Source organism: Vipera berus, assembly GCF_964194415.1.
Source record: "Vipera berus genome assembly, chromosome: 9".
NCBI classification, from domain to species: Eukaryota; Metazoa; Chordata; class Lepidosauria; order Squamata; family Viperidae; genus Vipera; species Vipera berus.
In genome coordinates this window covers 15,953,589-15,980,954 of record NC_138212.1, presented here as the reverse complement: position 1 = coordinate 15,980,954, position 27,366 = coordinate 15,953,589, and the positions used below count along the sequence as shown (strand labels likewise).

The following is a 27,366-nucleotide window of genomic DNA, read 5'->3' as shown; positions in this document are numbered from 1 at the left end:
TTGGTACAAAATAAGTGCAATAAAGTAAAAAATGGTGTAAAAAATTACTGTGGAATGCTCTCAAGATTAGGAACATTTTGATCTGTAGTCTCTTAATTTTGTTCATAAAAAGAAAAGATTTGTAGCCTATCAGGAGCTGTCCTTTTAAGACCAACCCCTAAACTATTAGGTAAATCTATGTGGGCTGGCCTGCATATTGCTTATCTATGATTTGTTTGGCTTCTGCCTATCATGTTGTATGAATCTAGTTCAAAGTTTCTCAACAAACTAGTTGACAATTGTGTCCACTCAGTTATTAGTATTTCTATCTGTTCTTGCCTTATCTCTTACGTTAGAGTGGTAACTTTATGATATCCTAGAGGTGATTTCCAAAGCGTCCAAAATATTAGCTATCTCACTTTGTATTTTGAAAATAAATACTTGCTGCAACCTTCTTAGATTAATGTAGGAAGTGGTTTCTACATATATACTTTTTATTTTGAACAAAGATGAAAAGGCTCCCATCGGGTCTTTTCAACCTTGGCAACTTTTAATAAAAGACTTTTTTAAGTCCACCCATCTTAAAGTTGCCAAAGTTGAAAAAACACCGATAGTGTCGCAGAGCTTCAGAACCAAAGGCTGAATCCTACCTGCCAGCTTCATGGGTTATTAAATACCACCAGGGATTACAAAACAGGACATCCTGTTCTCCCCGCAGCGCATCAGTTATGTGGATGTTGTGATTTAAGTGACAAACCTAGCCGCCGGCGTTTCCAGTTCAAAAATAACAGCCACGCCAACCTAGCTGTTTACCACCCAGTGAGGAATACTCATTTAAAACCAGTTATTACCTGCACGATCCATTACCAACCCGGGGTGGGGTGGGGAATCCCAAACACCATCTTTCGCGATGGCAGCGGGTCACGGTTCTGAAAAGAACAAAGGCACCCGAAGACGGAAGAAATCCTGGGGCTACGGACGGTGGATGAGCACGAAGGCGGAAAGCCGCCGCAAGATGGCTGCGCCCCTAGGCGGCTCCTTTCCCCTTTTTCCGCTTTCCGTACAAACCGAGGCAGAGCGTCACAATGGCTTTCCTGCCGGGCCGAAGCTTAAAGTGGTCCCGCCCACTTTGTCTAGCGCGGGCTGCTGGTGGCGGAAGTTCCGGAGGGGAGGGAGGGAGGGGGGAGGAGAGAAGGAGGGAGCGCGCGACAGCTCGAGCCTGACTGAGCCCTCAGTCAGAAGCCGGGTCGGAAGAGTCGGAGCCGAGAAGAAAGAGGTGAGGGCGGCGGGAAGGTCAGTCGGGAGGCGGAGGGGACGGACGGACGGAGGTTCGGGGTGGCGCCGCGCTTCTTTTCTGACTGAAGCGGAGGAGGGAAGGCGATATTGGGAAGGGGCGGGGCAGGCCGCCCCCGAGGGCCGCGGGTGGCGGGCGGGCGGGGGGGGGAGGGGAGGCCTGAGGGGATGAGGGAAAAGAGGCGTCCCTGGATCCAGGGAAGGGCCCCGAGGAGGCCTGGCGCGGAAATGGAGAGCAGCCCCGCTTCGGAGGCTCCCGGGCTGGGAGGAGATGGGGGTGGGGATGGGCTGGCTGGCTGATGCCTTTATTAGCACCAGCCGAACCTGGACAGGTAAAAAGGTGTGCAAGCTTTCGAGCTCCCCGATTCTCTCTAGTCAGGTGAGAGGCTGGAGAAGCCGAGGGAGGGGAAGAAGAAGCGGCTGGAGGTTGGGGAAACTGAGGAAAAGGGAGGAGGAGGAGGGCGGCTGAGCGCTTTTCTTCTTTGGGATATCCTGAGGAGGAACCAGGTTGCCTTCACACAGCAGCAGCCCGACCCGGGTGGCGCGTATAAACAAACGGCGGCTGCCCCGGCGCCGCGTGCTCCTTCGGCTTGACTTTTAAAGGGGGATGATGGATGGCTGTCGTCGGCGCGTGGGGCTAACCGAGAAGAGGGGTTTGTTCCGCAACCGGGAGGAAGCCTGTGGATGAGCGAGGTCTAAGCCAGAGGGCGAAAGGCGGAGGATATTTGAGAGAGGCAGACGGGCCACATCCAGTTGGGTTCTTGCACCACTGAGAGTTGGGGATTCCTGGAATTTGCAAGGGCTTTTTTTTTCTCTCCAAACTTTCACTTGCCCCGTTAAACTTTGCTTTCGAAATGGAACAAAGCAGGCAGGCGAAGCAACCGGCTCCCTTCTTGCCTCTGGTCATTCTAAGACAGGGGTCTTCAAACTTGGCCCTTTTATGACTTGTGGACTTTGCTGGCTGAGGAATTCTGGGAGTTGAAGTCCACAAGTCATAAAAGGGCCAAGTTTGAAGACCCCTGTTCTAAGAGGATGGGCAGGTGAAAAGAGTTGGGGCTGGCAAGGAACAAGGCATTTTCAGTTGAAAGTCATTAGTTTTTTTCTGAGTTTGCAACCGAGCACAATTGGTATACACAGCACTGAGTGGTTAGGGCAGGGATCAGCAACCTGAAACAGTGAAAGAGCCACTCGGAACCGGTTCCCTCACAAAAGGAAAAACTGGGAGCCGTAAAAAATGTGTGCACATGCGCATACATGCGCAGAACAGGGTTTGACTGAAGAGTGGAGCCAAGGCGAGATATGCACCTACCCTGCATATTTGAATTGATTGGCTGAACTTTTTTAGTCCCACTTTTTTTTTGGGGGGGGGACTGCACATGGCAGAGGACTGGGAGCCGCAGGAGACGGCTGAAAGAGCTGCATGCGGCTCCGGAGCCGCGGGTTGCAGACCTGTGGGTTAGGGTATGTCTTGTCTTTGGATAAAGCAATTGCGATGCCTAATGGGCAGTGCAGGATGTTATATCTGACACTATGTAAGAGAACGCAGATTTCTTCGCAGAAGCATTTTTAAAATTATGGGATTGTAGAAAGGGCTTTTAAGAAAACTATAGAGCAGGTTTCCAGAAGATACATGTATGTCTCATATTAGTTCTTGTGACTTTGTAAACAGAAGAAATCAGGTTTACAGTCTACCTTTACTAAGCCATCACAAAAAGTAGGCAAATATTTGATATCTCCAGATCTCATGTGGAAGCAAGATATAAAAATAAAGGTTAATCATAGATTTTGTGTAATCATGCAACTAGTCGATGTAATGAGATGACTAAAATTATGTTTACGTTTTTCTTAAGAAACTCAGTTTATATTTAACAAACACATAGAACCTTGTATGCCCAACAATCCTTACAGTAACATCATAAAGGAATATGTGTGTTTGTGTCTATGGGTAGGGTAAGCATTGTAATGCTTATTTAAATAATCCAGCTGATGTTCTTATAATAAAGATAGTACTTTTGGTTGTAAGTTATTTATAAATATAAATATTTAAATCATTAAATGTGTGTCAATTTAAAACTTACTGAACTTCCTGTTTTGGTGCTTTTGTCATGGTTATATGTGAGATCAGTATTTTTTAGTTGTAATGTATGGAAATATCCTTGTGATGTGGGACCAAGATCTCTTGAGATTGGCACTATATCTTTCATAGTAGTTAAATGCCCCTAAAGCATATATACAGGATGTGTACATTTTTGTCTGTTGCTGTCATCTGATATTTGATAACAGATGTTCCCCATCTTGTATAACAATCTAATTTGAACTCAATTTTACAAAAATGTTTCAGTAAACCAAAAATAAACCAAAAAAAAGAAAAAAAATGAAAATAATGGCTGAATTTCAGCTTCAGCAAAAATTGGGTTACATAAACCCTTCTGGATTATATATAAATTCATAAATACCTAATCCTGCATCTAAACATGGGACTCTATCCCACTGAGTTTCTGTGGCTGATAATGGTTGTTGGTTTTGTCTTCCATGATCTTGAGCATTTCTCTTTCAAAAAATATCTAATTTAGACATTAGCCATTCTTGAAGTATTTATTCCCACCTGAGGATAATATCACTTTATTAAGAAATATTTTTTATGTTGAACAGGCAAAAAATCGGAGCTGTATGGTAATGTGTGGGGAAAGTTTAAGAGAGGAAGAATTTGTTCCTCTTTCCATTTCCCAAAAAACAAGATTGATGAACCAAGCCATTTATGGTATCAGTTGACTTGTGGTATCAGTTTATTGTATATGAAACAACTTAAAATTTGTTGACTTCTGTAATAATGATTTTTTTACTTATTAAAAGGACCAGAGGAAGAGAAGTCCATTTTAAAATTATTTATCTTTGCTTATAGTTAAAAAATCAGCACTAGCTTATTTTCAAAAAGGGGGTTTATCTCACCATAATTTCAAGGAAATCTTCTCTGATGTCACCTTTGGGTGAATAAAAATGATTATATATTTGCAGCCTAAAAATTACAATAGCTTGTTAGGGGGTAAATATCAGTAATATAATATTAAAGCCATGGAAAATATCATAAACTAATAAGCTGGCTTACAGTTTCTTTGGAAACTTGTTCACTCGTTGCTTTATAATAGCTAGATCTAAGCTCTAATGAAGAAGCTAATTGTTGTTTTAGCATTCCTTGGATTAAGAGTTCATTGGGGCCTTGTAGCAAACTCATCTCTTAGAACTGTTATTTCTATTATTAATATTGCATAGCTTCCTTTTGTGTTAACAGGCCATGCAATTGAAATTCTGTTCACAATTTTGAACTGTTTCACTCTTCATGCAAAGTTGGGTAGAGAACTATATTTCTTTTTCAGCTCATTTAATTCTCATTCTAATAAAGGAAGGTAGTATTTAAGAACCATGCAGTGTTCATGCTAAGTTCCTTTTCCAAGTTTTGTTTTTGTTTTTAACTACTGTATGGCTAACTAAATTGCTCCAGAATCTCACAAACTGGCTGTGACAGATATCCTTTACTGCCTTTGAACATGAATTTATCTGATCTCTTTAAAAAGCCAAGCCCAAGCCAATTAGTGACTGATGCTTCAGTCTGTGGTAACAAATTTCAGAAGCTTAATTAAAAATGTTTTGTCAAGTTCTCTTTCTACTATGTGCTGAGCTTACTGCCGATAAACTTTCTTGTGTTCCCAAAGAGATGTCTACATTCTCCACTCTGTTCAATATTTTATAAGCATTTCTCACATCTTTTCCTGTTCTTTTAGCAAATGCACTTAACCTTTTTTTGGCTTATTTTTTGTTAACTTAAATATAAGTCTGTATCCAGTCTTTCTACCAATCATTTGGATCAGAAATTAATTGATTTGAATTTACAGTCAAGGACTAGAAAGAAAAGAGAGGGATAGTAATTCAATCTGGTGCCTAAAGTTCTTATAACTTTGATTCTTGATATATAGGTGTCCTGGAACCTGGAGTTTTTTCTGACTTGTCAAAAGGATGATTATTAAACTTGTTGCCTCCTGTACTTTTCTTTTGTTAATCAAACAATGGCATGAAATAGAAGTGAGAAAAACATGGTTCCTTCTCTATGAGATTGTGGACATACCTGCAGTTTTGTACCCCAGTCTTCTCAGCTTCTTGTTACCTACTATTTGACATACTGGGATAGTTACCCAGCATAAAATGAAGCATAATTCAATGGGTGTTAAATTTGCACAGATGGAGGAGAAATTGGAGAAATTGGAGCAGAGAATGGAAGAAAGGATGGAACAGAAACTTGGAGAGATGAAGGTAGACATTTTGTCCTCAGTGCATAAAATAGCTAAATGTGTGGAGGTGCTGGATGGCAAAGTGGCAGAACTGACTCAAAAGAATGCTATATTAGAAGCAAAAGTATTGGAAATTGAAGATTTTAAAGACAAAATGGATAGCGAACTGATTTTGGCCCAATTTTTTCAGATGCAGTTTGCTGTTAGAATTAGAGGCCTAAAAGAGAATATTAAGGAAGATTTAAAGCAGCTGGTTTCTGAGGCTTTTGAGGTGGTATTGAACCATCCAGCATCTGAAATAAAACAAGGCATGGACAAAGTGTTTCGTGTGAACTCGTGGATTGCTAAACAGAGAAAGTTGCCTAGAGATGTGGTGGTTTATTTTGTAAAAAGGGAAATTAGAGATGAAGTTATACAAGCTGCCTATGATACTAAAGTTGTGATTGCTGGTCAAGAAGTTTTGGTTTTAAAAGAAATTCCTCCAAAGATTTTAAAGAGAAGGAAGGACTTTATATTTCTTGTGCAAGAGCTCAAGCAAAGGGATATAAGGTTCAGATGGGAGATCCCAGCTGGGTTGAGCTTCATGTATGAAGGCAAAAGGTACTGTTTGGGTACTGTGAAGCAAGCGCATGATTTTTACAACAATGTCTTAAAAGCAACCCCATCAACACTTTTGGAAGCTGCAGAGGGATCTGGAGAAGGAGAACATCAAGAGGATGAAGATGGACAGATAGACGAGAATGGTACAGGAGGAGATCAAGCTGCAACTCTTTTGGATGATCCTAGAGAACAGAGGGTGACGCGTGCTGCCTTAAAACGCTCAAAAAAGAAAAGAAGATAGGTCTAGTAGAAATCTATGGAACTTCCACAACATACTGATAGTCAAGTGGTAGTTGTGTTTTTAAGAGTTTTGGGATGATATGTATGGTAACAGAATCTTTAATTTGGAATTAATGGACAATTTACTACAGAGGAAGAGGAAGAAAGTTTTGTGGGTTAATGTGGGTTAATTTGTGTAAGAATTATCTATTATAGCCTATTTTGGCTAGAGAGGTTAATAGGGATAGGTGTTTGTGATGTGTAAATGAGAATATGTTTAGGAAATAGTGAATTGTGGAAGAACATAGATGGGAATGACGCTAGTTTTCTTTTATTTTAGTTCTTTATACATATTTAGTATTATTAAGGATTGGTTTACTCTATATAAGCTAGAGAGTGATGGATTTTAGAGTTTATAATTGTTAGTATATGATTGTTTATGATTGCTTTTTAGATATATACCTTGTATTTTGCTCTGGGAAGTCGGGGGGGGGGGGGAGGGGGGGAGGAGGGGAAGTAGGGGGGGGAGGCAGGGGAGGGAGGAGGGAGAGGGGGAGGGGGGAGGTAGGGAGGGGAGGAGGGAGGGGCAAGGGGGGGTTTTTTAAAGGAAAACTGTATTTTAAAACTTTTCAATAAAAAAAAAAATGAAGCATAATTAAATTCATTGTTTCGCAGCAGAATTAAGTGCACTTAACACGTAAGGTTTTTCCTTGATTGAGTTCATCATAACTTCTTTTTAAATTTGCAAATAGGCTTCAGAAATACTATGGTTGGTCACACAGTGAGATGTTTAGACTGGATTAAGCATTTTTAGCCACCTATCAAAGCCTTCCCAAGGGCCTGGGATAGGCAGATATTATTGTTTAATAATATTAAAGATATCTTTGAAGGGTGTAAGCTATTCTAAATAAAGCTGCCTTTTTCAATTGTTTGATGGTGTTTTTGTCAATACTGATGCTATTCTAGTGGTGCTCCAGATGTTTTGGAATTGTAACCAAGAGGCGTATTATTATTGGTATTACCTTTGCTTTCTTTTGCCACAAATAGTTTTGCTTCTATTTGCAGGTCTTTATATTTTGTAATTTTCTCCAGTTCTTTCTCTTCTATTCTGCTATCTCCAGATATAATGTTTACTATCCAAACTTTTTGGTCTTGATCTCAACAGTTCTTGCTTGGGGGCAAGAAGTATTTCTTGCAGATAATCCAGTGCATCATTATTGTTACATTGTCATTCTGTTTGTAATTGGTGTGTTGGATCTTCTTGCATCAGCTGACTGAGTGGTCTACTGTTTCTTTGCAGACATGACATTAGCTGGCTATCTTCTCAATTTGTTTTTAAGGCTTGGTCTTGTGCAGCCAAAATTAGTCTCTCTCATCTCTTTCAGCAACTTTCCTGTTTTCAGCCATTGCCAGTTCTTGCTGTTATCTTGTTTGCCTGCTCTTTTTAATGTACTGGTCATATAATACTTTGTCTTGCCATGTGTCTTTTCTGTTCTTCATCTTTTGTTGCTTATGGGCCAGTTTTGTCTCTCTGTATTCATTAAAGCCTTCATGTTGTACTAGATTCAGTGCATCTTCTCCACTGTCCTTCAGCTATTCCAGTGCCCTTTTTTTTATTCAACTGTCTGGTGTACTTGCAACATTACATGCCTACCTGTGCTCCTTGGAAAGTACAGTCATTGTTGCTGCACAGATGAAGGACATGATTCATTGTCATTATTGTTCTGGTCCTTCTATCCAGTGCTTCTGGTTCAGCTTGAAGCAGTCTGCTATTCCAGTTGTGTATCTAATGAGTAAAATTGCCCAGGTGTTAATTGTGATGGTGGTATTTCCTCCACTGAGACTGGAGTTTAAGATCTAAAGATTTTCCAACATTTCTGCCATTATAAAAAAAAAGAGCCTTGGTGGAGCAGTGGGCTAATGCCTCCTTAAGTAACACCAGCTGCCTGCAATTAGTGCAGGTTCGCATCCCACCAGGCTCAAGGTTGACTCAGCCTTCCATCCTTCCATCCTTCCGAGGTAGGTAAAATGAGGACCCAGATTGTTGGGGGCAATTAAGCTGACTTTGTAATAATGCCGCTTGGGGGTGTGTGTGAAAGCCCTAATAAGCAGGCATATACATAGAATGAAAGCTACTGCTAAGTTTGTAAGCCGCCCTGAGTCTTCGGAGAAGGGCGGGATATAAATGGAATTAAAATTTTTAAAAAAATTACAAGTTGCTTATGAAATCTCACCTTCTTCCAAAGGATGTTCAACAATATGTTAATTGCTTGGCATGCAAATTTTCGATACCTATTTTGAGATTGGTAATTAGCACTTCAGAGTAGACCTAGCCAAAGAACCACTTAGTGAATCTCTCATACTCCCTGACACCATGCCATTCATGTTACAGCTAGAAGAGCATCTTATTCCATTGTGTTGGAGTTGTGTGGAAATTAGATATATGGATAAGTTGTCTTAAGAAGTGACTTGGGCCTTAAAAATTGTTTAGTTTGAATTTCTTGTGGTCTGTATCAGTGACAAGCAGTTAATTTTCCCAAGGGGCCATATGAGAAACGGAGTGTTTTGGAGGACTGAAACAATAGAATTATGAAGGTGGATAGGCCTGCATGCACACTTGTGTAAATTGAAAATTCAAAATAAAAGGAATCCACATGGGCCAGATAGGGAGAGCCGAAGAGTCCAGTGTGGCGTATGTAAAATGCCCAGGTCTAGTCTACACTGTAATAGAGACGGTTGGGGGCTCATAATAAAGGTAAGGAACATTGGAAGAGGAAGCTGGCTGGTGGATGGTCCAAATGAAGAATTTTATCAGTGCTTTGCATTGCAGGGAAAACTGAAACTGGGATTCTTTCTGCAAACCTAGAAGACTAGGACTTTTATTTTTAGCCTGGAAAAAATGATTTTTAGATGGATTGCCCAGTTTCTTAGTTTTGTGATCCAGTGTTGTTTTCCTGGCTATGATATTTTTCTCTTTTTTCTGACTGTGCCAGCAGCAACAGAACCAGAATGTAATATGACTGCACTGCAAGAGACAAGTCACAACAGACTTTCCCAGCAGGAAGAAAATGGCCTTTCTGATCAAGCCATGCGCTGTAGATAATATTTGTTTCCTTATTATCAGCTACATCAGTAGTAGCACTGCGGTGATAAGGAAGACGCATTTAGTTCTTCATGTGCCTGGATTGTTATCGGCGCTTATATAAACAGCTGTGCCCTACACTTGGTGGACATGGGAGAAAAGTTTGATTTAATCTTTCAATTGTTGGGGTGTATAGAACCATGTTTAAATGAGCACTCCTTAAGCTGTCCTAAGTAAATGACTTCCTCTTGTGATGTTTCTCAAGGTTCTGTGTGGGACGTTGATAAGAGCCTGTCTTCAAAGTGGGTAAAACCCAAGCTTGGAAATGACACGTGAGTTAGGGGATAGAGTAGCACCTAATCTGGTACTGGTTTCAGAATGAGGAAACCTTTTCACAATGATGGCAGTCATTGAAATGCCATATCCCCAAAATGAAAGCATTACAGAGAATTGTACATTCATATTTTGCAAATAGAAGCTTCTTAGCAATATCCTGAGGCTGAGGCTGTTGAGGAAGGTGCTAATTTAGTTTCCTTCATACTCTGTGTTTAAAAGTTCTTTTCAATCCAGTTGATTAATAATCATTTATTACTTCCTTAAGTATTGTGTGAGGAATAAAGTTCATATCAGAGACAAAATGCTGCTAGAACTCAAGTCTTTATCATCTGAAGAGGCCAATACTGTAGATTGAGAGAATGTTATATTTTCTAATAGTTTGCCTTTTAAAAATTATTATTTTAGCTCTGGACAAATGTAATATTCTTCAGCTCCATTCAAAGTTTACTGTTGAGTCTACTCACTGGGCCAATAGCTGTAATACTCCAAAATGTATGGAAGGCATCAGATTGTCTATTTCTGCCAAATCTACCAGTATGTAATTTCATGGATTTTACCTCATTTCTTCCTAAGACCATTGAAAAGCTAAGGTAGCATTCTTGAATGTGGCACTGTGCAGACTTATCAATCTATTTGTCTATCAATCAATCTATCCCATCTACCCCTATCTATCCCTCCTGAGTTTGTCTGTTTATCTATCCTATCTATCTTACATGCTGAAATATTGAGATTACAGCTTCCCAAAGTCCAAGCTAGTATGTTATTCTCTGGGAGTGTCAATCCCAGTGCAACTGAAGTGTCCAGAGTTGGGGAAGGCTCTATTAAAACATATGGGCAAAATCTAGCAAAAGAAACCTAAACATATGTAAATGGGATTGCTAAACAGAATTATATCTCACAGTCAGCTGGGTGAATAGCTAAGTAAGTATCGGGACGAAAATATTTCCAACTGGAGAAAATGTAGTCTTTTAGTCTTGCTGTGCCATAGATGTCTCTCGGTGTGGATGGAAGGACATATGCTAAAAACTTATAAAATGCTTTTCTTTTTTTCCCAATGGCTGTCTTAGCTTGTTCATCAACTGGAATTTAATCTGATTATCATTGCGAGCTAAAGGCATGTTCACAAAATTGGTGCAAAATAAATTACTGTATATAGGCTTTCTTTCTTTAAAAGCTTGTCATTGCTTAGGTTTAAGGGTAGAATGTTTAGGCTTTGGAATACGGCCCACTTGGATTGCTATTTTTTGTCAGGAAGTCACACTACAATGGTTAGACTTTCACAAGCCAACGGCTTGTTCACTTACCTTCTGTAATGGGTAAAGTAACAGGTAAAATTCTGGAAATGGCCCTTATAGTGATTTTTTTCATTGTAATTCCTGATACTTTGGGGAGCATTAGAGGTAAATGCTGCCAGCAGGCTGGCTCTTTGCAGATTATATTTTACATAAGGAATGAAATGTGTGTTTTGGTCCTGCCTTAGGCGTGAAAGCTGGTTGGGTGATCTTGGATCAATCCCTCTTTCAGCCCAGCCCATCTCACAGGGGGTTATTTTGGGGAAAATAGAAAGGAGAAGCAATAGGGACCTTTGCTGCTTATTCGAGCAAAAGCCGTGGCTGGCCTTGTTGTTATTGACTCAGGGTCCCCCCACCCCTGTATTTTGCGTTTGTGTTTTATTGGTCTGAGATAATGAATGAAATGAAATTAGCCAGCTTTGACTTCAGTGGGGTTTTTTTTGGCTGCCTAGTATACTGTTCTTTTTCCTGATTATCTCCCATTAAAATAAAAGGCTGTCCTTCCTGTTTCTAATACTCTTATGAGTTTTTTTTTATAGCCACAACTGAAATAAGTTAAAGAACAGTTGAAAACATTTGGAAGTACTTTGGGTTTCTAAAATAAATCTGGAAAAAGGAAAGCAATAGCTAACAATTGGCAACCAGTTCTTAGTACGTTCTCATGTATACACACACACACACACACACACACACACACACACATATAGAAATATACATTTGTTAGTGTAGCTATGTTTTGAACTTTTGCAACAGTATTATCATTCACTGTTCTTTCTATATATATATATGTAATTTACAATGTATAGATATATACAAGAAGTGAGAAAATAACTTTTAATAAAAAGTACTTTAAAAGTCTTGGGAGCAATTCAGCAAATGAATTACTTGTCTAGAAAAATGTTTCCCAATCTGAAGCTGCCAGTTGGCCTTCAACATATAATTCTCAACCAGCATGCTGGCAAGTGTGCTAATATGGGAATGCTAATCTAAATATGCAGAACATGTAATGTTTAATACCTATGACTTATCTTAATCCCAGCATGTAGGTCATTGTCTAGTTGCAGGGAAAACTAAGACACCTTGGAGTGCTTTTCATATTTTTAACATTCCTGTTATTGCCCCAGCTGAATGGGGCCTTAAAACATTTACTGCTTTTGAGCATCAGCTGCAAATTTTGCTTCTAGTTTAAGTAGCATAATTCTGTTTTAGCATCTGAAACAACCTTTAAGTTAAAAAGAGTTTGCAGCATCCTTGTGAAATTTTAAAAACATGCTGCTATGAGATATAAAGTATTTTCAAAACTGAGTTGGATTTTGGTGTGAACTATGTTGAGTCTTTGGGAAACACATTTACTAGACAAGCACCGTCTTCAGAATAGTTGACTGCAGCTTATATTTTTCTGGTCTAATTGTCAAAGACAATTGTTACTTAGAAAATGCTGGATTTCATTAAAAATGAAAAAATACCTTTTAAAAAAAAGCAAGCCTCTATTCCTCATTGTTTATGGACCAAGAGAAAACTGAAAAAGTTTGAGAGTGAACTTGCAGGGATTTGATGGGAAGCTATGAATCTTCTGGATCCTAAAGTGGCTTATTTACAGCTCTGCTATCAGTTCCTAAAAAGTAAATGCTGTGGAGTATTTCTTATATTAAAACTTACAGCAGTAAATTAAGGGTTTAGCATAGGCATTTCACTCTCAAAATTCCCAGCCAGCATCTAAAAGCATCCGACTATAGGTGGCTGATTTAAATAAATTAATTGGTTGTGTGTTTCTCATCCTCTGCAGGTGTGAATTGTATAGTTGTATGTGCGGTAACAACATGTCTGTCCCCCTCCTTGCTGATGCTGTGACCGTTTCAGGGACAGAGCGGGAGACTGCAGCGGTAAGGGCATGCTGTTTTGGGCTTACCATCTGTTGGCATCCAGAAAGATTAGGGAATTAATGGGTTTTTCTCCTCTAGCCCATCCTCTCTGCTGATATGAAAGGCAAAGGGATTGTTCTTCCCATAATGGGGAGGCTATTTCCGAGAAAGGAATGCTACTTGTGGTAAGAATTTGGTATCAGTTTTTCTGGAGGCTGGGGAACTACAGAAGGAGATCAGATCAGTTTCCTTCCTTTTCAATAAACTGTACAATGTTGTTTGTAGGACCTGTGCAAAATCCACCCTGTTGCCTCTGGCAGGTAATTAGTCCAACTGTATCCTGTTGTGTTGCCCTTAGTGCTATTCTCTTGCACTAATTAGGTAATAATTGACTAAAACCTGCTTCTTCCCCTCCCCTTCCAGTTATGGGGCTGGCATGGTGAATTATTGTAGTAGGTAACACTGTGCTGTGGCACTGAACCAATGCTACAAAACTCCAAAACTACTTTAATTTTCAGTCTCATTGCTGGCCTGGTCTGGACTTGTGCCATCCAAACTCACTGAAAATGTATTGCTTGGTGGTGTGGAAGAGAGAATTTTGCTTTCCTCTTCCCCAAGATCTAAAGTCTAAAAGTCAGCTAGAACAATAGTGAAGACCCAATATGTTTGCCAAGATTGGCTTATTTTATATAATTCTGCTTCCACAATATAACCTGAGGAGTGTGTGGATAGGAACATAGCCACTCTTGGCGCTGAAATTGCATCTTCATGACTATGGTTAGTTCTATCCAGTCTGTAGATTCCTCCTTTTCATTTTTTAGCATCTTAAAAATTGGCCTCTCCAAAACAGTCCAAGATGCACATAAACCATTGTACCATATTCTGCACTTGCATGGCTATTAAGCAGATACCACAAATTTAATCAAATTCAGCAGTACAATTCCAGCACTGGGACCATTTTTTTCTAGAATATTATTTAAACATAACACTTAAAATGGAATTATAATTTTAGTATATTGAGGGAATGGGTATGAATTTTTAGAATGTTCTGGGGCTATTGAAACTCGTGGGATTTTGAAAGATCAAAGTGCCAATTTCTAATTCTATTGAGAAATGTTATAATGTTGAAACACCACTCAAATATCTATTGATGGATATGTTGATCAAAGATGGGAGGGAAGGTGATTATAGTATTTGAAATATCTTTGGCAAAGAACAGTGATAAGAGGAGTGGATTATATGAAGAATGAAACTCAGGCAGTAGATGATTTTTTAACCCAGGGATTTGTGATCAAGGACGGGAAGTGGGACCTGTTCTTCTGCCACAATCATAGAGTCCATAAAATTAGTTTTCCTTTAAAAAAAATTGAAGATCACATTCGAGAATGACTTGAACCTAACTAGTTCTTAAGATCTGTGCTACAAGTAAAGCTTGATAACTCTCTTGAGGCTCCTTTGCCTTCCGGGATTTCATCAGACACTGCTTACTGCTTCTACCTCCACTTCCACAGTCTTTAGGGAACTTGTTCTCTATAGCAATAGAAGCATTTATCAGGAAGCTGAATTCTGTGCTCCTGCTCTACTAGAATCCTTTTATATCTTGGTTTAGTGGATGAGTGGAAAATCAGAAATGAATTAGGAAGGAATCAGGAAGAAGCGGGTGATGGCAACCTGTCAGATTAAGTCAAAGATGGCAATAGCTTTGGCCCAATGGTGCCATGTAAGAAGAAAGCTTTCTTGAACATTCCAGAAATTTGGTCATTTAGTGAAATGTAGTAAATATTGACAGATATATTTGCATATTTTTCTAGTGAATCATCATCTTGTTAGGGGGAAGGCATCATGATAGGATGGTAACTTGGTCACAAATGGATTCAGTCACACACATCTTCATTTTCATCTTCTTCTAAATTACCTTAGGTTGAGTGACTCCTGCTTCTTCCCTTCTGCGCAATCTGTTTTTGTTTTGCAACTAATTGACCTCACAGCACCCTTCCTGATTATAGTAGCTTTGCTAGCACTTTCTCACTTGCTGAGCCGGCTAATGTGCTTATTTTCTACTTGACTTTGCAGGTCATTTTTTTGCATGGTCTCGGTGACACAGGGTGAGTATTGGGAAAATCTGGGATGTATAGCTATGCTGGTAATGGGAGTTGGGTAATGGCAATGGCAGATGGGGAGGCAAAAACCTCTCTACATTTCACAAACCTGGATTGGGAATATCAACAGATGGAGGTAAATGTGAAATGTTGGTATTGTTAGCCACCATAGAGAGCAGAATATTAAAGGATTGGAATGAGAAGATGCTGAGGTGAAGTCGATGACTTTAGTGTTTAGAACCTAGTTTTTGTATAGAAAAGAACCTAGGAAGCTGTTGGTCCATCTAGTGGGGGAGTAAGCATCTGTGGGCCTATGCAGCTCCCCAACAACCCAATTTGATTTAAAAATGGACAAATTTTGTGGCATTTTTGCTTGCTGGCTTTTTAAAAAATTATGGGTGAAGAGCAGGAGTCTTAGAGGAGACAGACTAATTCCATCTCCTCATTTACATCAGCCTTAACTACCAAAACTCCTGCCCACCAAGCAGTCTCCGATTTGCCTAGCAGTTTGAAAGCATCCAAATTAAAGCAGATAAATATGTACCACTTTGGTGGGAAGCTAACTGCGTTCCGTGCCCCTTAGCATATAGTCATGCTGGCCACATGACCACGGAAAGGGGCTTCAGACAATCCTGGCTCCCTCGGCTAAGAAACTGAGGCAAGCACCGCTCCCTAGAGTCGGATATAAGTGGACAGGAGAAATCTTTACCTTTAACTGCAAAAAGTTGGTGAGAAGAACTGCACAGATTGGGAGGGTATGTGGGGAGTGTGAGAGGTGTGGGTTGGGGAGGGTGCACAAGAGGTGCTGCATGGGTCGAGGGCTGAGACTATGCAGAGGTAAAAGAGGGTGCACGAGAGGGGCCATGTGGTTCTGGAAGTGTACGCAGGGGTGCATGAGAGACACTGAGTTGGTGAGGAGGGTGTATGAGAGAATGTACGGAGATGGACAGACTTACATTGAGGTTGAAAGAAAAAGAAGAAACAGAATATTATCAGACTTGGGACTTATGTTATCAATGGCAAGAGAAAAGAATAAAGGATTAGGAATTAAATTTGTATTAAATTTGAATGTAAAACTCAGACAACATTTGTTGACAAATACTATTGAATGTATGAAAAAAATGAAAAATTTTATAAAAAAGAGAGAGAGAGAGAGAGAGAGAGAGAGAGAGAGAGACTGGGGCAAGCACACAAGGGCTGCGGGAGTGTGCCCTGGTGGTGGAGAATTACCCCATCCCAGTGACTTGTAATATTTCCTGCCAGCTTCCCCTTTGACTTTCTGGGGAAGCTGGCATAGAAGGTTGCTAAGGCGGTCATATGATTGCGGGGCGCTTGGCAAGCAGCTGAAAGTGCAAATGGCTTCCAGGCACCCGTATCACAGTCATGTGACTGGGGCGGTGCTGGGATGACTGGAACTCTGAGTACCAGTAGTAAGGTAAAGTTTCCCCCGCACATGCGTGCTAGTCATTTCCGACTCTAGGGGCCGGTGCTCATGTCCGTTTCAAAGTCGAAGAGCCAGCGCTTGTCCAAGGACGTCTCCATAGTCATGTGGCCGGCATGACTAGACACCAAAGGCGCATGGAACACTGTTACCTTCCCATCATAGTAGTCCCTATTTTTGTACTTGCATTTTTACGTGCAAGTAGGTTGGCAGAAGCTGGGACGAGTAACAGGCGGTCACTCTGTTACGCGGCACTCGGGATTCGACCTGCCAAACTGCTGACCTTCTGATCGACAAGCTCAGCGTCCTAACCCACTGAGCCACCGCGTCCCTTTTTGTACCAGTAGTAGCCAGCATTTATTCAGTGCCAATGTAAACTTCAAAGAGTCTGAACAAATGGTCATAAGTTCAAGGACTACTTGTCTATCTGAATGTTGCACTGATATGAGGACATGATCTCCCCTACCAAGCTGTTCTCACTGATGCACTGTGTGGGATGAATTTTGGGGAAAACCAGGCACAGATCCTTATTGCAGCTGGCAGATATGGGCCAGCCGATATTTGCCAGCTGCAATAAGGATCTGTGCCTGGTTTTCCCAACTGCCTTTTTAGCAGAATGAGCCTCTGGGATGGGGCAGTAGTGAAAAATGTTTGCCTTTTCATTTTTATGTTGGGTGGCGACCTGACCTGCTTTCTTTTGCCCTTCCCTTTCAGGCACAGCTGGGCTGATGCTCTGTCTTCCATCCGGCTCCCTTACGTGAAATACATCTGCCCTCATGCGTAAGTATCACCGTTATTCTGTCTTTAAAATGCAGGTTTAAAAGCACTGAACTTCACCCCCAATTCTCTCTGAGCGATGGAAACAGAAAAGCACCTGTTTTATGATGTTATTGTATCACTGGCCACACCTCTTGCATCTCTTGGGCATGGCAGAGAGATGAAACGTGGCTACTGGACTGAAAAGAGTTTCCTACTGTTTGCTTTTCAGTAAAATATTTTTGCCTGTCATTCCATGGCTTTCAGGGCAGTGTACAATCGACATAACCATCATGCCCCCAAAGGATGACTATATAACAATAACATGCATGGATTCTCAAATACTGGATTCTGATATATTCTCCTTAATATGTTAGGGCATCCTAATTAGGAGTCTTGGCACAGTGGTTAGAATGCAGTATTGCAGACTAATTCTGCTGACTGCTGATTGCCAGCAGCTTGGCAGTTTGATCCTGACCACTCAAGGTTGACTCAGCCTTCCATCCTTCCAAGATCAGTAAAATGAGGACCTAGATTGTTAGGGGCAATATGCTGACTCTATAGAGAGGCTGTAAAGCAGCACTGTGAAGTGGTATATAAGTTTAAGTGCTAGTGCTAGTGCTGTCCTGAGTTTCTGGGAAGAACTTGATGTCACTTCACATTGTTGTGTATATAGTGATAATAATACCTTCAAACCACAACATCTGCCTATCCCAGGTCCTTGGGAAGGACTCAATAAGTAATAATAATAACAGTAGTAATCTTTGTAGCCACCACTACCTAAAAACCAGTAAAAGACCACCTGGAGACTCATTCACCATAACTCTCCGGTATTCCAGGACTTTCTCTTAATTCAAAGATAGAAACTTTTGATAGTGGGCAGGGCTAGGTGTTGCTATTTGAAAAGGGAGTTGCAAAATCAGCAGAGAATAGTATCAGCAAGTGAAAGAACTGCAGGTTGCAAGCAAAGTATAACAAGCAGAGGCGTTACATCACTCAGAAATTGGCATATATTTTTAATATTTGCTTTATCCACGTCACTGTTCTATCAGGCTTTCCCATGCTTCCTTACTGGTCAAAACGTATAGTTCTTAGAAGCCTGCAAACTAATGATTAAAATACTGAGCGATAGCTATTTCCCCTTCGACCCTATTGCCTTTTTCTGGAGCTTCCCTTTTTTTTCCACTCCTGCTTCCTTAATAGACTGAGGAGAAAAAAAAGACCTACTCTGACTTCTTTTAGGCTTGAGTTCACTGGCTGGAAGTATGTGCAAGGGGTGACATAATTTGTGCCAAGAAGTTTTTCATTAATAATTTATTCTGATTATGTACACTTAGACATTGTATTCTCCTCCCTATTAACCACTTCTAGGGATCTGGAATTCAAACTGTCACAAAGCCCCAGCTGAGTCTCAGCTTCCTATTTGGCCATGTACAGAAATTCCAAATGTGAGACTTCGTTAGCAACAGAGATTGAGGTCCATCCACTGAAATGGACAGGAAGTTGATGTACCAAATAATGAGCAGGAATGTATTTCCCACCTGAATATCTCCAGATCCCGAACAGGCAAACAGCAAGTTGGGGCCCCCAAAGGGACTGCATAGTGCTGCTTCATCCTCACATACAGATAGTAAATATGAGAGATGCTAAAGGAAAGTATCCAGAATTGTGTCTGAAGCTACCACCGGCCCTCTTGCCTTTCTCGGTGTTTATCTCTTACCTTAGAGTATTGCCCCAGTGGTTCTTGCAGCACATTCTATGGCTGATTCTATGCTGTGTTGCTCTCTCAGTCCTGTTGCTTGAGTTTCAGCGATGGGCAGTAGGCAGATACTTCCCAGTCCCAAAACCAGTGTTGCTGAGGGCAGAATCAATAGAAAGACATGGCGGTTTGTTTCTCAGCTGCTTCCTAGCAAAAGCACCAAGCCCAGGATCAAGTCAGTCCCCTAATGGTCAGGTCCCAGGATAGTTTACTAGGCAACCACACCAAACACTTCTTGATTGAGCAGGGACTCTAAATAAAATAGAGGAGGGAGAACCCGATCTGCCTGCAAAATATCTTCCCTACTGTCAGTTTTATGGGGAAGGTCTAGACACTGTGGCCTGATGCTAAACTATTCCTGTTGACTTAGTGCACCGCTTTGAAGAATTCCAAGAATGTTGGTGATACTTTTTTTAAAATATGATTTTTGATGTTTATCATTTTTGTTTCCTTACCCTTCTGACCTGTGGTCCTGCTAGAATTATACCCCATCTTCCGTCTCTCTTTGCAGACCCAGAATCCCTGTCACTCTCAACATGAAGATGGTTATGCCCTCCTGGTTAGTATTGAGCAATATTTCTTGGATTATTAGCAGCCAAACTCTTCTGCCCTATTTTCAGTTCCACGTGCAGCTGGAATTGCCCTAGGAGCACTGGGAAAAGATCTTGGTGAAGTGGTGAAGGAAAAGGTGAAGGAAGCAGACTAATGGGATGGTGCAAATTTGGAGAAAATACATGGAAGTATTACTTAGTAACATTACTCATGGAAGTATTCACTTAGTAACATTAAGTGTGTGGTGTAAATACAGCCTTCTTACACTGCCTTATAATAATCTTAGCAGAGTTGTAGGTAGTTTCACTGGTTGTTTTGGCCTTTTTTCAAATTGCTACCTGCCACAAAGCTTCCAGTTAAGCTTTCTCCAAACTGCTACCCTCCAAATACGACATAAATATATCACGACATAGCCAGCTGGGGGGAGCTACAATCTTAATATTTTGGATTAAAAGTTATTGTAGCTGTTAGCTTCCATTTCTGGGCAGTGACATGGACGCAATTCTCACACACCATATCAGATCAATCTTGATTACAGTCCTGTAATCTGGGATGCGTTCAACCCAAAGTAGATAGATTTGGTCAGTTTATGCCTCATTTTAAGGTCTGGTGGAATGGAAATCAGATGGAAGATGCTGAGGGGTAGACAGAATTTTGCTCCTATTTCCAAATGCTGCTGCTGGAGTTCCATATAGCCAGGTTACCACTGCACCATAATACTATGCCCCTTAATTGGCCCTAGGAGAATGTCTTAGAAGATCCTGACTGTGATGGTTTTTCCCTTTTCCCCCCCATTTCAGGTTTGATTTAATGGGACTAAGTCCAGATGCACCAGAAGATGAAAATGGAATTAAAAAAGCTGCTGAGAACAGTAAGAAAGGCGTTTCCTTGGGCATCTTCTGAGTCGGCCCACTTTTCTCTCAATCATAATTTCCAGTGGTTGGAAACCAAGAAAGGCAGTTGGGGTCCTTTCCTAAGGCTAAAAAAGAACTCTTGAACCCTTTTTGCTTTTTTCAGTTACTGCCTAATTCACACAAAAAGTAAAGCCAGCAAAATGGCCTGGAAAATTTAATTTCTTGTATATCGCAGAAGCCAGATGTCGAGATTCTCCAGCTGGTTGAACACTGGGCCTCTGCAGGCTACTTTTTGAAGAACATAAGCTGTCCTTGGGAATGTGCAGACATGCAGGTCATAAATCTGAAGAAAAAAAACAAATCTTTGGGCTTGAGGAAATCTAATTTGCCTTGGTGCATATAACCTTGCTTTTAGGGCAGAAAAAAGCCTGTATTATGTCAGGCCCATATCTCAAATAATTTACACCCAGCTTGAGCAATTCAGATGATCCTAGTGAATACCCACTCTCCTTTTTGTGGCCCCTACATCACCTGTTGATTATTCTGCCTAAATTTAATGTTGCAGGGTTTTTTTTCCCTTCCCTTTGGAGGCATGCATATGGAATTATGCAAAATAGGTGCATTAGGTTTTGAACGCACTTAATGAGCTGACATTTCCACTAGACCCGCTTCGTAAAGAAGGAACCAAGGCTGTGGCAATAATATTCAAAGTGACATTATGGTATCTTCCATGGTTCTTGGAGCCCAGGAAAAAAAAGTACATAAATTGTAAAAAGTACACTCTTTGACTGCCACAAACATGGTATCTGTGGCTCTTTAAAGCAGTCTGCCTCTACCCTGCCTCTTGTCTGTGGGGACGCATTTTCTGGGAATTGCACACACCTGGAGGGCCCCAGGTTGGAGAAAGGCTTCTCCCAACTGGAAACCTTCCCAGCTCTTAAGGCGAAGATGAGAAGATAGAATCTGGGCTATTCTCCAAGAGAGCCATGTCGTTCCCCCCTGAGCTGCAGCGCTTCTTTGATAAATGTAAAGGTTAATGGTGGCAGGAAAGGGAGGATCAAGGGAGTCTCGATTTGCACACCTGGCCCTTTCCCCAATCTCTTGCTCATTTCATGCCTTCGTATAAAAGAGCCCCCTGCCCGTCCCTCTACTATTTATGTTGCTGACTGCAGCAAACCAGAATTAATATGCTGCACAGTAACGACTAAGGAAAAGAAGAGTTGTCCAACAGGCAGGTAAAAGAGGAGCTAAAGTAAAAGCATTGAATAAAATCTACGCCCTCTAGGAAAGAAATGCCTCCCTAAATAAGGGCTTCGCCAGCTGGCAAATTGCGGTCTGAGGAAATAGTCCAGCCTCCCAAGGAGTTCTGAAATTCAGTGTGGCCAAAGAGAAGTTCCTCTCTTCAAGGCTGGTTGAAGAAGAGAGTCACGGTTGTGCCCTGTGTGGTCATTTGAAACCGCTTCCTCCCGAAGGCAAATTCCAGAGCTGTTTTTGCAAAAACAGAGGGGTTGTGGTGCTGCTCTGGACTTTTGCACCCCCTCCAACCATCTCCATGGTTTCTCACGGCATACTCCCTGTTGACTTGCACCTCTGTTCTTTCCTTTGAGCGCTGATCTGGTGGCTCTTTTGGCTTGAGTTTTGTGTTTTGTTTTTTTTAAAGGGGCTTTTCTAACAGGGCGAACCACGCCACGGATCCCTACTAGCAGACCTGTTTGCTTCATGACCGCTTCCAACTCTGTGTTAACTTGCTGTCAAACTGAATATCTCTTTTTTCCTCTTTTCTGCTTTCCAGTTAAAGCTGTAATTGACCATGAAGTAAAAAATGGGATCCCAGCCAACCGGATCGTCTTGGGAGGCTTTTCACAGGTGGGAACTAGTGGGGCATGGCGGAGGCAGGTCTCTATGCTGACTTAAGAAGAGAGACCTCAGATCTGGTGCTTCTGGGGCACTCGGGAAACCCCCTTCACAGAGAACGGAGATGATCAGTATTTCTCAGGCTGGCTGGGGAAAGTTGCCAAGGTTAAGAAACACTGCTTTAGGATGTCCATCTTGACCACACAGCTGCACCAAAAATGGAAGAAAGTGAGGGGGGTTTTTTGTGTGTGTTTGTTTTTTTGAGAGCCCAAAATTGCTCCAGAGGGCCTTATATAGTGAGTGCTCCTGCTTTATTGGAAAAAAAAAAGACATGGGCAGCTTGGTTAGGCCAAAGGTCACACCAGGCTGCAAAAAGAGGCAGAGTCACATGAAAAAGAAGAAAAGAGAACAGCTCAAAAATTAAATTAGAGTAATGTAATAGTCGTGTTAATTACGTTAATTAAAGGATTGGAGTGGCGCAGCGGTGTCGGCTGAGAAGCCGGCAGCCCAGTTTCGAAACCTGAGCTCCACTGTGAGGGGTGAGCTCCCGTCCTCGCCCCAGCTCCTGCTAACCGAGCAGTGTGAAAGCATACAAATGCAAGTAGACAAATAGATGCCACTTTGGTGGGAAGGTAACAGTGCGCCGTGATGTCATCCTGGTCACAGGACTGCAGAAATGTCTTCGGACAGCGCAGGCTCAGTGGCCTTGAAACAAGAGATGAGCACGCTATAGCCGGCAATGACTAGCAGAACTCCCCTACCTTCCTTTACCCTAACTAAATAATTGAGTTGTACAGGTTACAGGGTCGTAAAAAGGGAGTTCTAATGCAAGCAAAGCATCTCGCAGTTCATACTTCAGTTCAAAATTTGAAAACTTCCTCCTGTTCCACAAATTCTTTTCCATATACCCGCTATCCCTCTCCACGCATTTCTTTTTATTCCCAGAGAGAGGAAAAATAGTAATAACGGATGCAATTTATGGAAATAATGAAAAATCTGGCAGCCGAATCAAAAGAGGTTGGAAGGAAATCTGAGGCTGTATTTAAATCTCTTGATTAAGCCATGGATCTCAGCAAAAAGATATAAGCTTCTAATTCTTAAGATCCTGGGAAGCGTGCATTTTACGTTTTGCAATAGTGTCTGCCAAGCTCCTCTAAGCTGAGGATAGAGTTGGACATTTAGAATGGATTTTCAACACTTTTTTTTTCCGTTTCCTTTTTGGGCAAACGGTCTCGTGTCAAATACTCTCGTTCAACTTTTCCTATAAATAGGTTCAACTTGCAGACAGCTAATGATTTTTTTTCATTTATGAGATTCTGATAAGCAAATAACTGGAAGGGAAGGGTTTCTTGAAGCCTGTATTTAGGGACAGCATTCTTTGCAGTGAAATGGCTGGGGGGGGGCACTAGAGGGGGAGATTGGTTTGAGGAGGGATGTTTTGGCGGGAAAGCCTTACTGGAATAAGCTCTGAGCAGTTTTCTGATGTGGCTGTGCTTCAGGGTGGCGCCCTCTCCCTCTACACGGCGCTTACTTGCTCTCACCAGTTGGCTGGCATTGTGGCCCTCAGCTGTTGGCTCCCCCTGCACAGGACCTTCCCTCAGGTATGTGGCCTAACCTCTCTTTTGGAACTGGGGGGGGAGGGAGGGAGGGGGAGAGATGCACGCTGGGCCAAGGTCTGTTGGATAAAATCACTTCTTTTGCAGTTACCGTCCAGGATATCAAACTTTATTCATGGATGATTCACAGGCTGCTGTTGTTGATTGTAGGCAGCAAGTCATGGCGTGAACAAAGATATCCCCATTCTGCAGTGCCACGGTGAGATGGACCCGATGATCCCAGTGCGCTTTGGAGCTCTCACTGCAGAGAAGCTGAAGGGGGTTGTGAATCCTAGCAGAATCCAGTTTAGAACCTACCCAAGAATGATGCACAATTCTTGCCCTCAGGTTGGTTGGTAGCCACTCCGCTTCTCACAGCTGGGGTCTGATTGCAAAAAAGGTTTGTGCTGAGATGAATGGGGTTAAGGTACTTTATGTGGCCTGGCAAGCTCTGTCCCTAGATTGTGGATCTTCTGAGTTTCCGCTGGCAGCAGCTGGAAATGGATTTCTTTTTTTGTGGAGGTCTCTCTTATACAGAGTTCTTCCTTATGTAACATACACTACAGCTTTCTAAGAAAGACACGTCTCTAGGAGTCCGTAGGCTGAGCTTAAACTCTTGTGCTGCCACACGTCTGCAGAAATTTATGATCATGGGGTATGTGTGCATTTAAAACACTACTAATTCAGGAGGTGTGGTGGTGCAGTGGTTAAAATGCAGTATTGCAGGCTAATTCTGCTGATTGTCAGCAGTTCGATTCTGAGCAGCTCAAGGGTGACTCAGCCTTTTATCCTTTCAAGGTCAGTAAAATGAGGACCCAGATTGTTGGAGGCAACATGCTGACTCTGTCAACTGCTTAGAGAAGGCTGTAAAGCATTATGAAGCAGTATATGTCTAAGTGCTATTGCTAATTCTGCAAGGCAAGCATTCTTAATCTGTAGTAGTGAAACCATTTTGTATATTACAAGCTTCTTTGAATCACCAAAGATTTGCTTAACATTTCTGTGTAGCAACTGATGGGGAGGGAATTTTCTAAAATACCTGTTTTTATTTCTGAGATTGTTTCATGGAGTTTGTGGGCACCTCTAACTCCCAGTCCAACTGCAAAAATCTCAATTTCTGCAGTTTAGTTGTGAGGAACTACCATCCGGAATGCAAACAGGTTATCTCATGAGCTCCCTTTGATTGAGGGAGATTACACTGGCCGGAATCCACTTTCCTGTCAGTGTTCTCAACTGCAATATCTCTCTGCTCCTGTGGAGATAGCAGCCCATCATAACTCCCCACGGGAAGTTTCTGACTTGATCATATTTGGGGTATGCTAAGACTTGGGGGCCAGGAAGAGAGGCATCAGTGCTGGCTGGGTGGGTCCCTCTCTCTCGTGTGGCCTCAAGAAGTAAAACAGTATTTTTTTTCCCCTCCTCTTCGACCTGTGCAGGAGATGATGGCCGTGAAAGACTTCGTTGAGAAGCTGTTGCCCAGGATTTAAGCCGAGCTAGTCAAGACTGTTGCAGGGAGAGGAGACAGAGGTCACCAGCTTTGATCTTGAACCCTTGACCTGTTGGCTGCAATTGGAAGCCATGGCAATCCACCTCCTCACCAGTCACTCGTCTCCTTTCTCCAGCCTTCCCCTCCTGCCTGCGCTGTCCCCCCTCCTGTGCAAGGGGGGGGGGAGAGAGAGACTGTCCTTCTCTCCCACATGGCGGGTGAAGGTACCAAGTGGTTTTAAGGTACAGCTGAGATCCTAATCTTGCAGATTATTATTTCAGTCACCTTTCAGTATTTCCCTGTTCTCTCCTCTTTCCTGTTTTTGTCTCACCCACCCACCCCCTACCCAAAAACAAAAAAACAAATCTAAACGTAAACTGCCTGTGGCTGTGGCAAAAGAACTGCGTGGTAGCCAGAGGCTTAAAGCAAAAGGTATTAAGAGACGGTGTTCTGGCTATTAACAGTACTTTCAAAGGAGTTTTACAGTTCAGTCTTCTCAACTGCCCACCACGCATCCTTCCCCTCACGAGGCTCAGCCCGTCCCACGTCGTATTTCACTGGAACCATTTGAGCGATGCAGTGAGGCTCAGTTCTGTGCTGTAGGCTCTCCTCCAAAAGTCCATCAGCAAAAAGAGGGAAGAGTGGCGTTGTGTTGAAGGGCCACGGCCGGTCGGCTCCCCTTGTAACAGTGGCAGCTGCTCCACCAGTCCCTGCCCTGAATGGAGTGATAAAGTGGTGGAGAGGACCCACTGCGCCAGGAGTCACTTCATGTTGTGTGCTGTGGACTGTTGTGTTGTGTTCTGTCCTCTCATCCAGGCTGCCTTTATCCTGACCCGTGGGAGCCTTTCTCTTTTGTTGTGAGCAAGAGAAAATGGTTATTCAGGGGAGTGGACTCAAGACGGCACCGGCCAGTAGGCCTCCCTAGACTACGGTCTCTTGACAGTTCCACCTAGAGCCTGGGCAGTGCTCAGGCAATGGCTGCTCTAGCCTGCTACGCCAACTTGTGTGTTCCTGCCCAGTCACACCAAGCAAGTGCAAGCTGGGTTTTGGTGTGTGCCGTGTTGCCAGAATTGTGCTCCTGCTGTTTCTCTCCCCACCCCCCAACTTCCTGTGTGGTTCCCTGAGTCCATTGTCTCTTGTTTTCTCCTCGAGATCAGGCTTGTGCCTCAGAGCAGTGTGCTGTTGAACAGCAGCAATGTTCCTCTTCCTTCTTTCCCTTGCCCCAGTGAGTCATTGCTATGGGCTTATCATAGGACTGGCAGCCAGGGAAAAGATGCAACTTCAAAAGGAAACCCTCCCCCCCGTTTCTTTTTTCTTTTGGTGAAGGGCTAGTCTTGTCTTGTGTGTCACCCTGCCACCTGTTCTGTGTGCGGACTTTGCACCCTTCCTTCTCCCTGCCCTATGCAGTCTTTTCCACTGGGCAACAGCAATAAGAAGACCCAGGACTAGGACAGATCTCTCCTTTCCCCTCCTGGCTTTTTTGATGGGATAGAGACAGGCTTACCCAACATGCCACTGAGGTTCCACTGCATTTGGGGCATCCAAATTGAGATACTTGCGAACTGGAGCTCCCTCTCAGGCTGGTAATCCAGCCAGCATTGCCAATGCCTTTTGCAAAATTGGCTCCTCTTCTTCTCAGAAGCTGAACTTGTGGGGGATGACCTGTGCGGGGCTGCTGTGTGGCAAAGTAGGACCATCCAGTGAAAGGGAGACAACGGTTTGGGCAGAGGAAGAGGCCTGGCCTCTTTGTGCAACCCCCACCTCCCCCAGCAAAGGAAGGCTTACCTCCCTTCATCTCTAGATTGCAGGGGCATCTCCATCAGAACCTTATGTCTGAGCTGAGTGCAGCTCCTGTCCACAAAGGTAATAAGTGGTGGTGGAAAAGGAGAATGTCTTCAGCCTCCTATCCTGGCCAAGAAAAGAAAATATTCCTCTTCAGCTCGTTTGTGTTTCCCCTGTTTCAAAGGAAGGGCTTCTGCAGCTGCCTGGCCTGCACTTGGAAGCCTTAATAGATAGGAAAAATA

The 27,366-nt window shown here is 42.4% G+C and overlaps 1 protein-coding gene across 3 annotated transcripts; it reads left to right on the top strand.

The window, feature by feature from the left end:
* The first annotated feature begins 1,150 nt into the window (after positions 1 to 1,150).
* Positions 1,151 to 27,366, top strand: LYPLA2 (lysophospholipase 2). Of its 3 annotated transcripts, none has more exons than XM_081334849.1 (10): positions 1,151 to 1,255; positions 12,871 to 12,967; positions 15,020 to 15,051; positions 17,201 to 17,266; positions 19,513 to 19,560; positions 20,354 to 20,424; positions 22,200 to 22,273; positions 23,761 to 23,862; positions 24,028 to 24,204; positions 25,293 to 27,366. In XM_081334849.1, exons 2-10 carry the CDS (start codon positions 12,890 to 12,892, stop codon positions 25,341 to 25,343), a joined length of 699 nt encoding a protein of 232 aa, XP_081190975.1. In that variant the 5' UTR covers positions 1,151 to 1,255; positions 12,871 to 12,889; the 3' UTR covers positions 25,344 to 27,366. The 3 variants fall into 3 exon arrangements, with proteins under 3 accessions (XP_081190975.1, XP_081190974.1, XP_081190976.1); XM_081334848.1 differs by lacking the exon at positions 1,151 to 1,255 and adding an exon at positions 1,504 to 1,651; XM_081334850.1 differs by lacking the exons at positions 1,151 to 1,255; positions 12,871 to 12,967 and adding an exon at positions 13,112 to 13,131.

What these genes read in the sequence shown, in the direction of transcription:
- LYPLA2 (XM_081334848.1), top strand. Translation starts at nt 1,572, where the DNA reads ATGCCTTTATTAGCACCAGCCGAACCTGGACAGGTAAAAAGGTGTGCA. An exon ending in CCCCGATTCTCTCTAGTCAG is followed by an intron (nt 1,652 to 12,870) that starts GTGAGAGGCTGG and finishes CATCCTCTGCAG; the next exon opens with GTGTGAATTGTATAGTTGTA. An exon ending in TGCACAATTCTTGCCCTCAG is followed by an intron (nt 24,205 to 25,292) that starts GTTGGTTGGTAG and finishes CGACCTGTGCAG; the next exon opens with GAGATGATGGCCGTGAAAGA.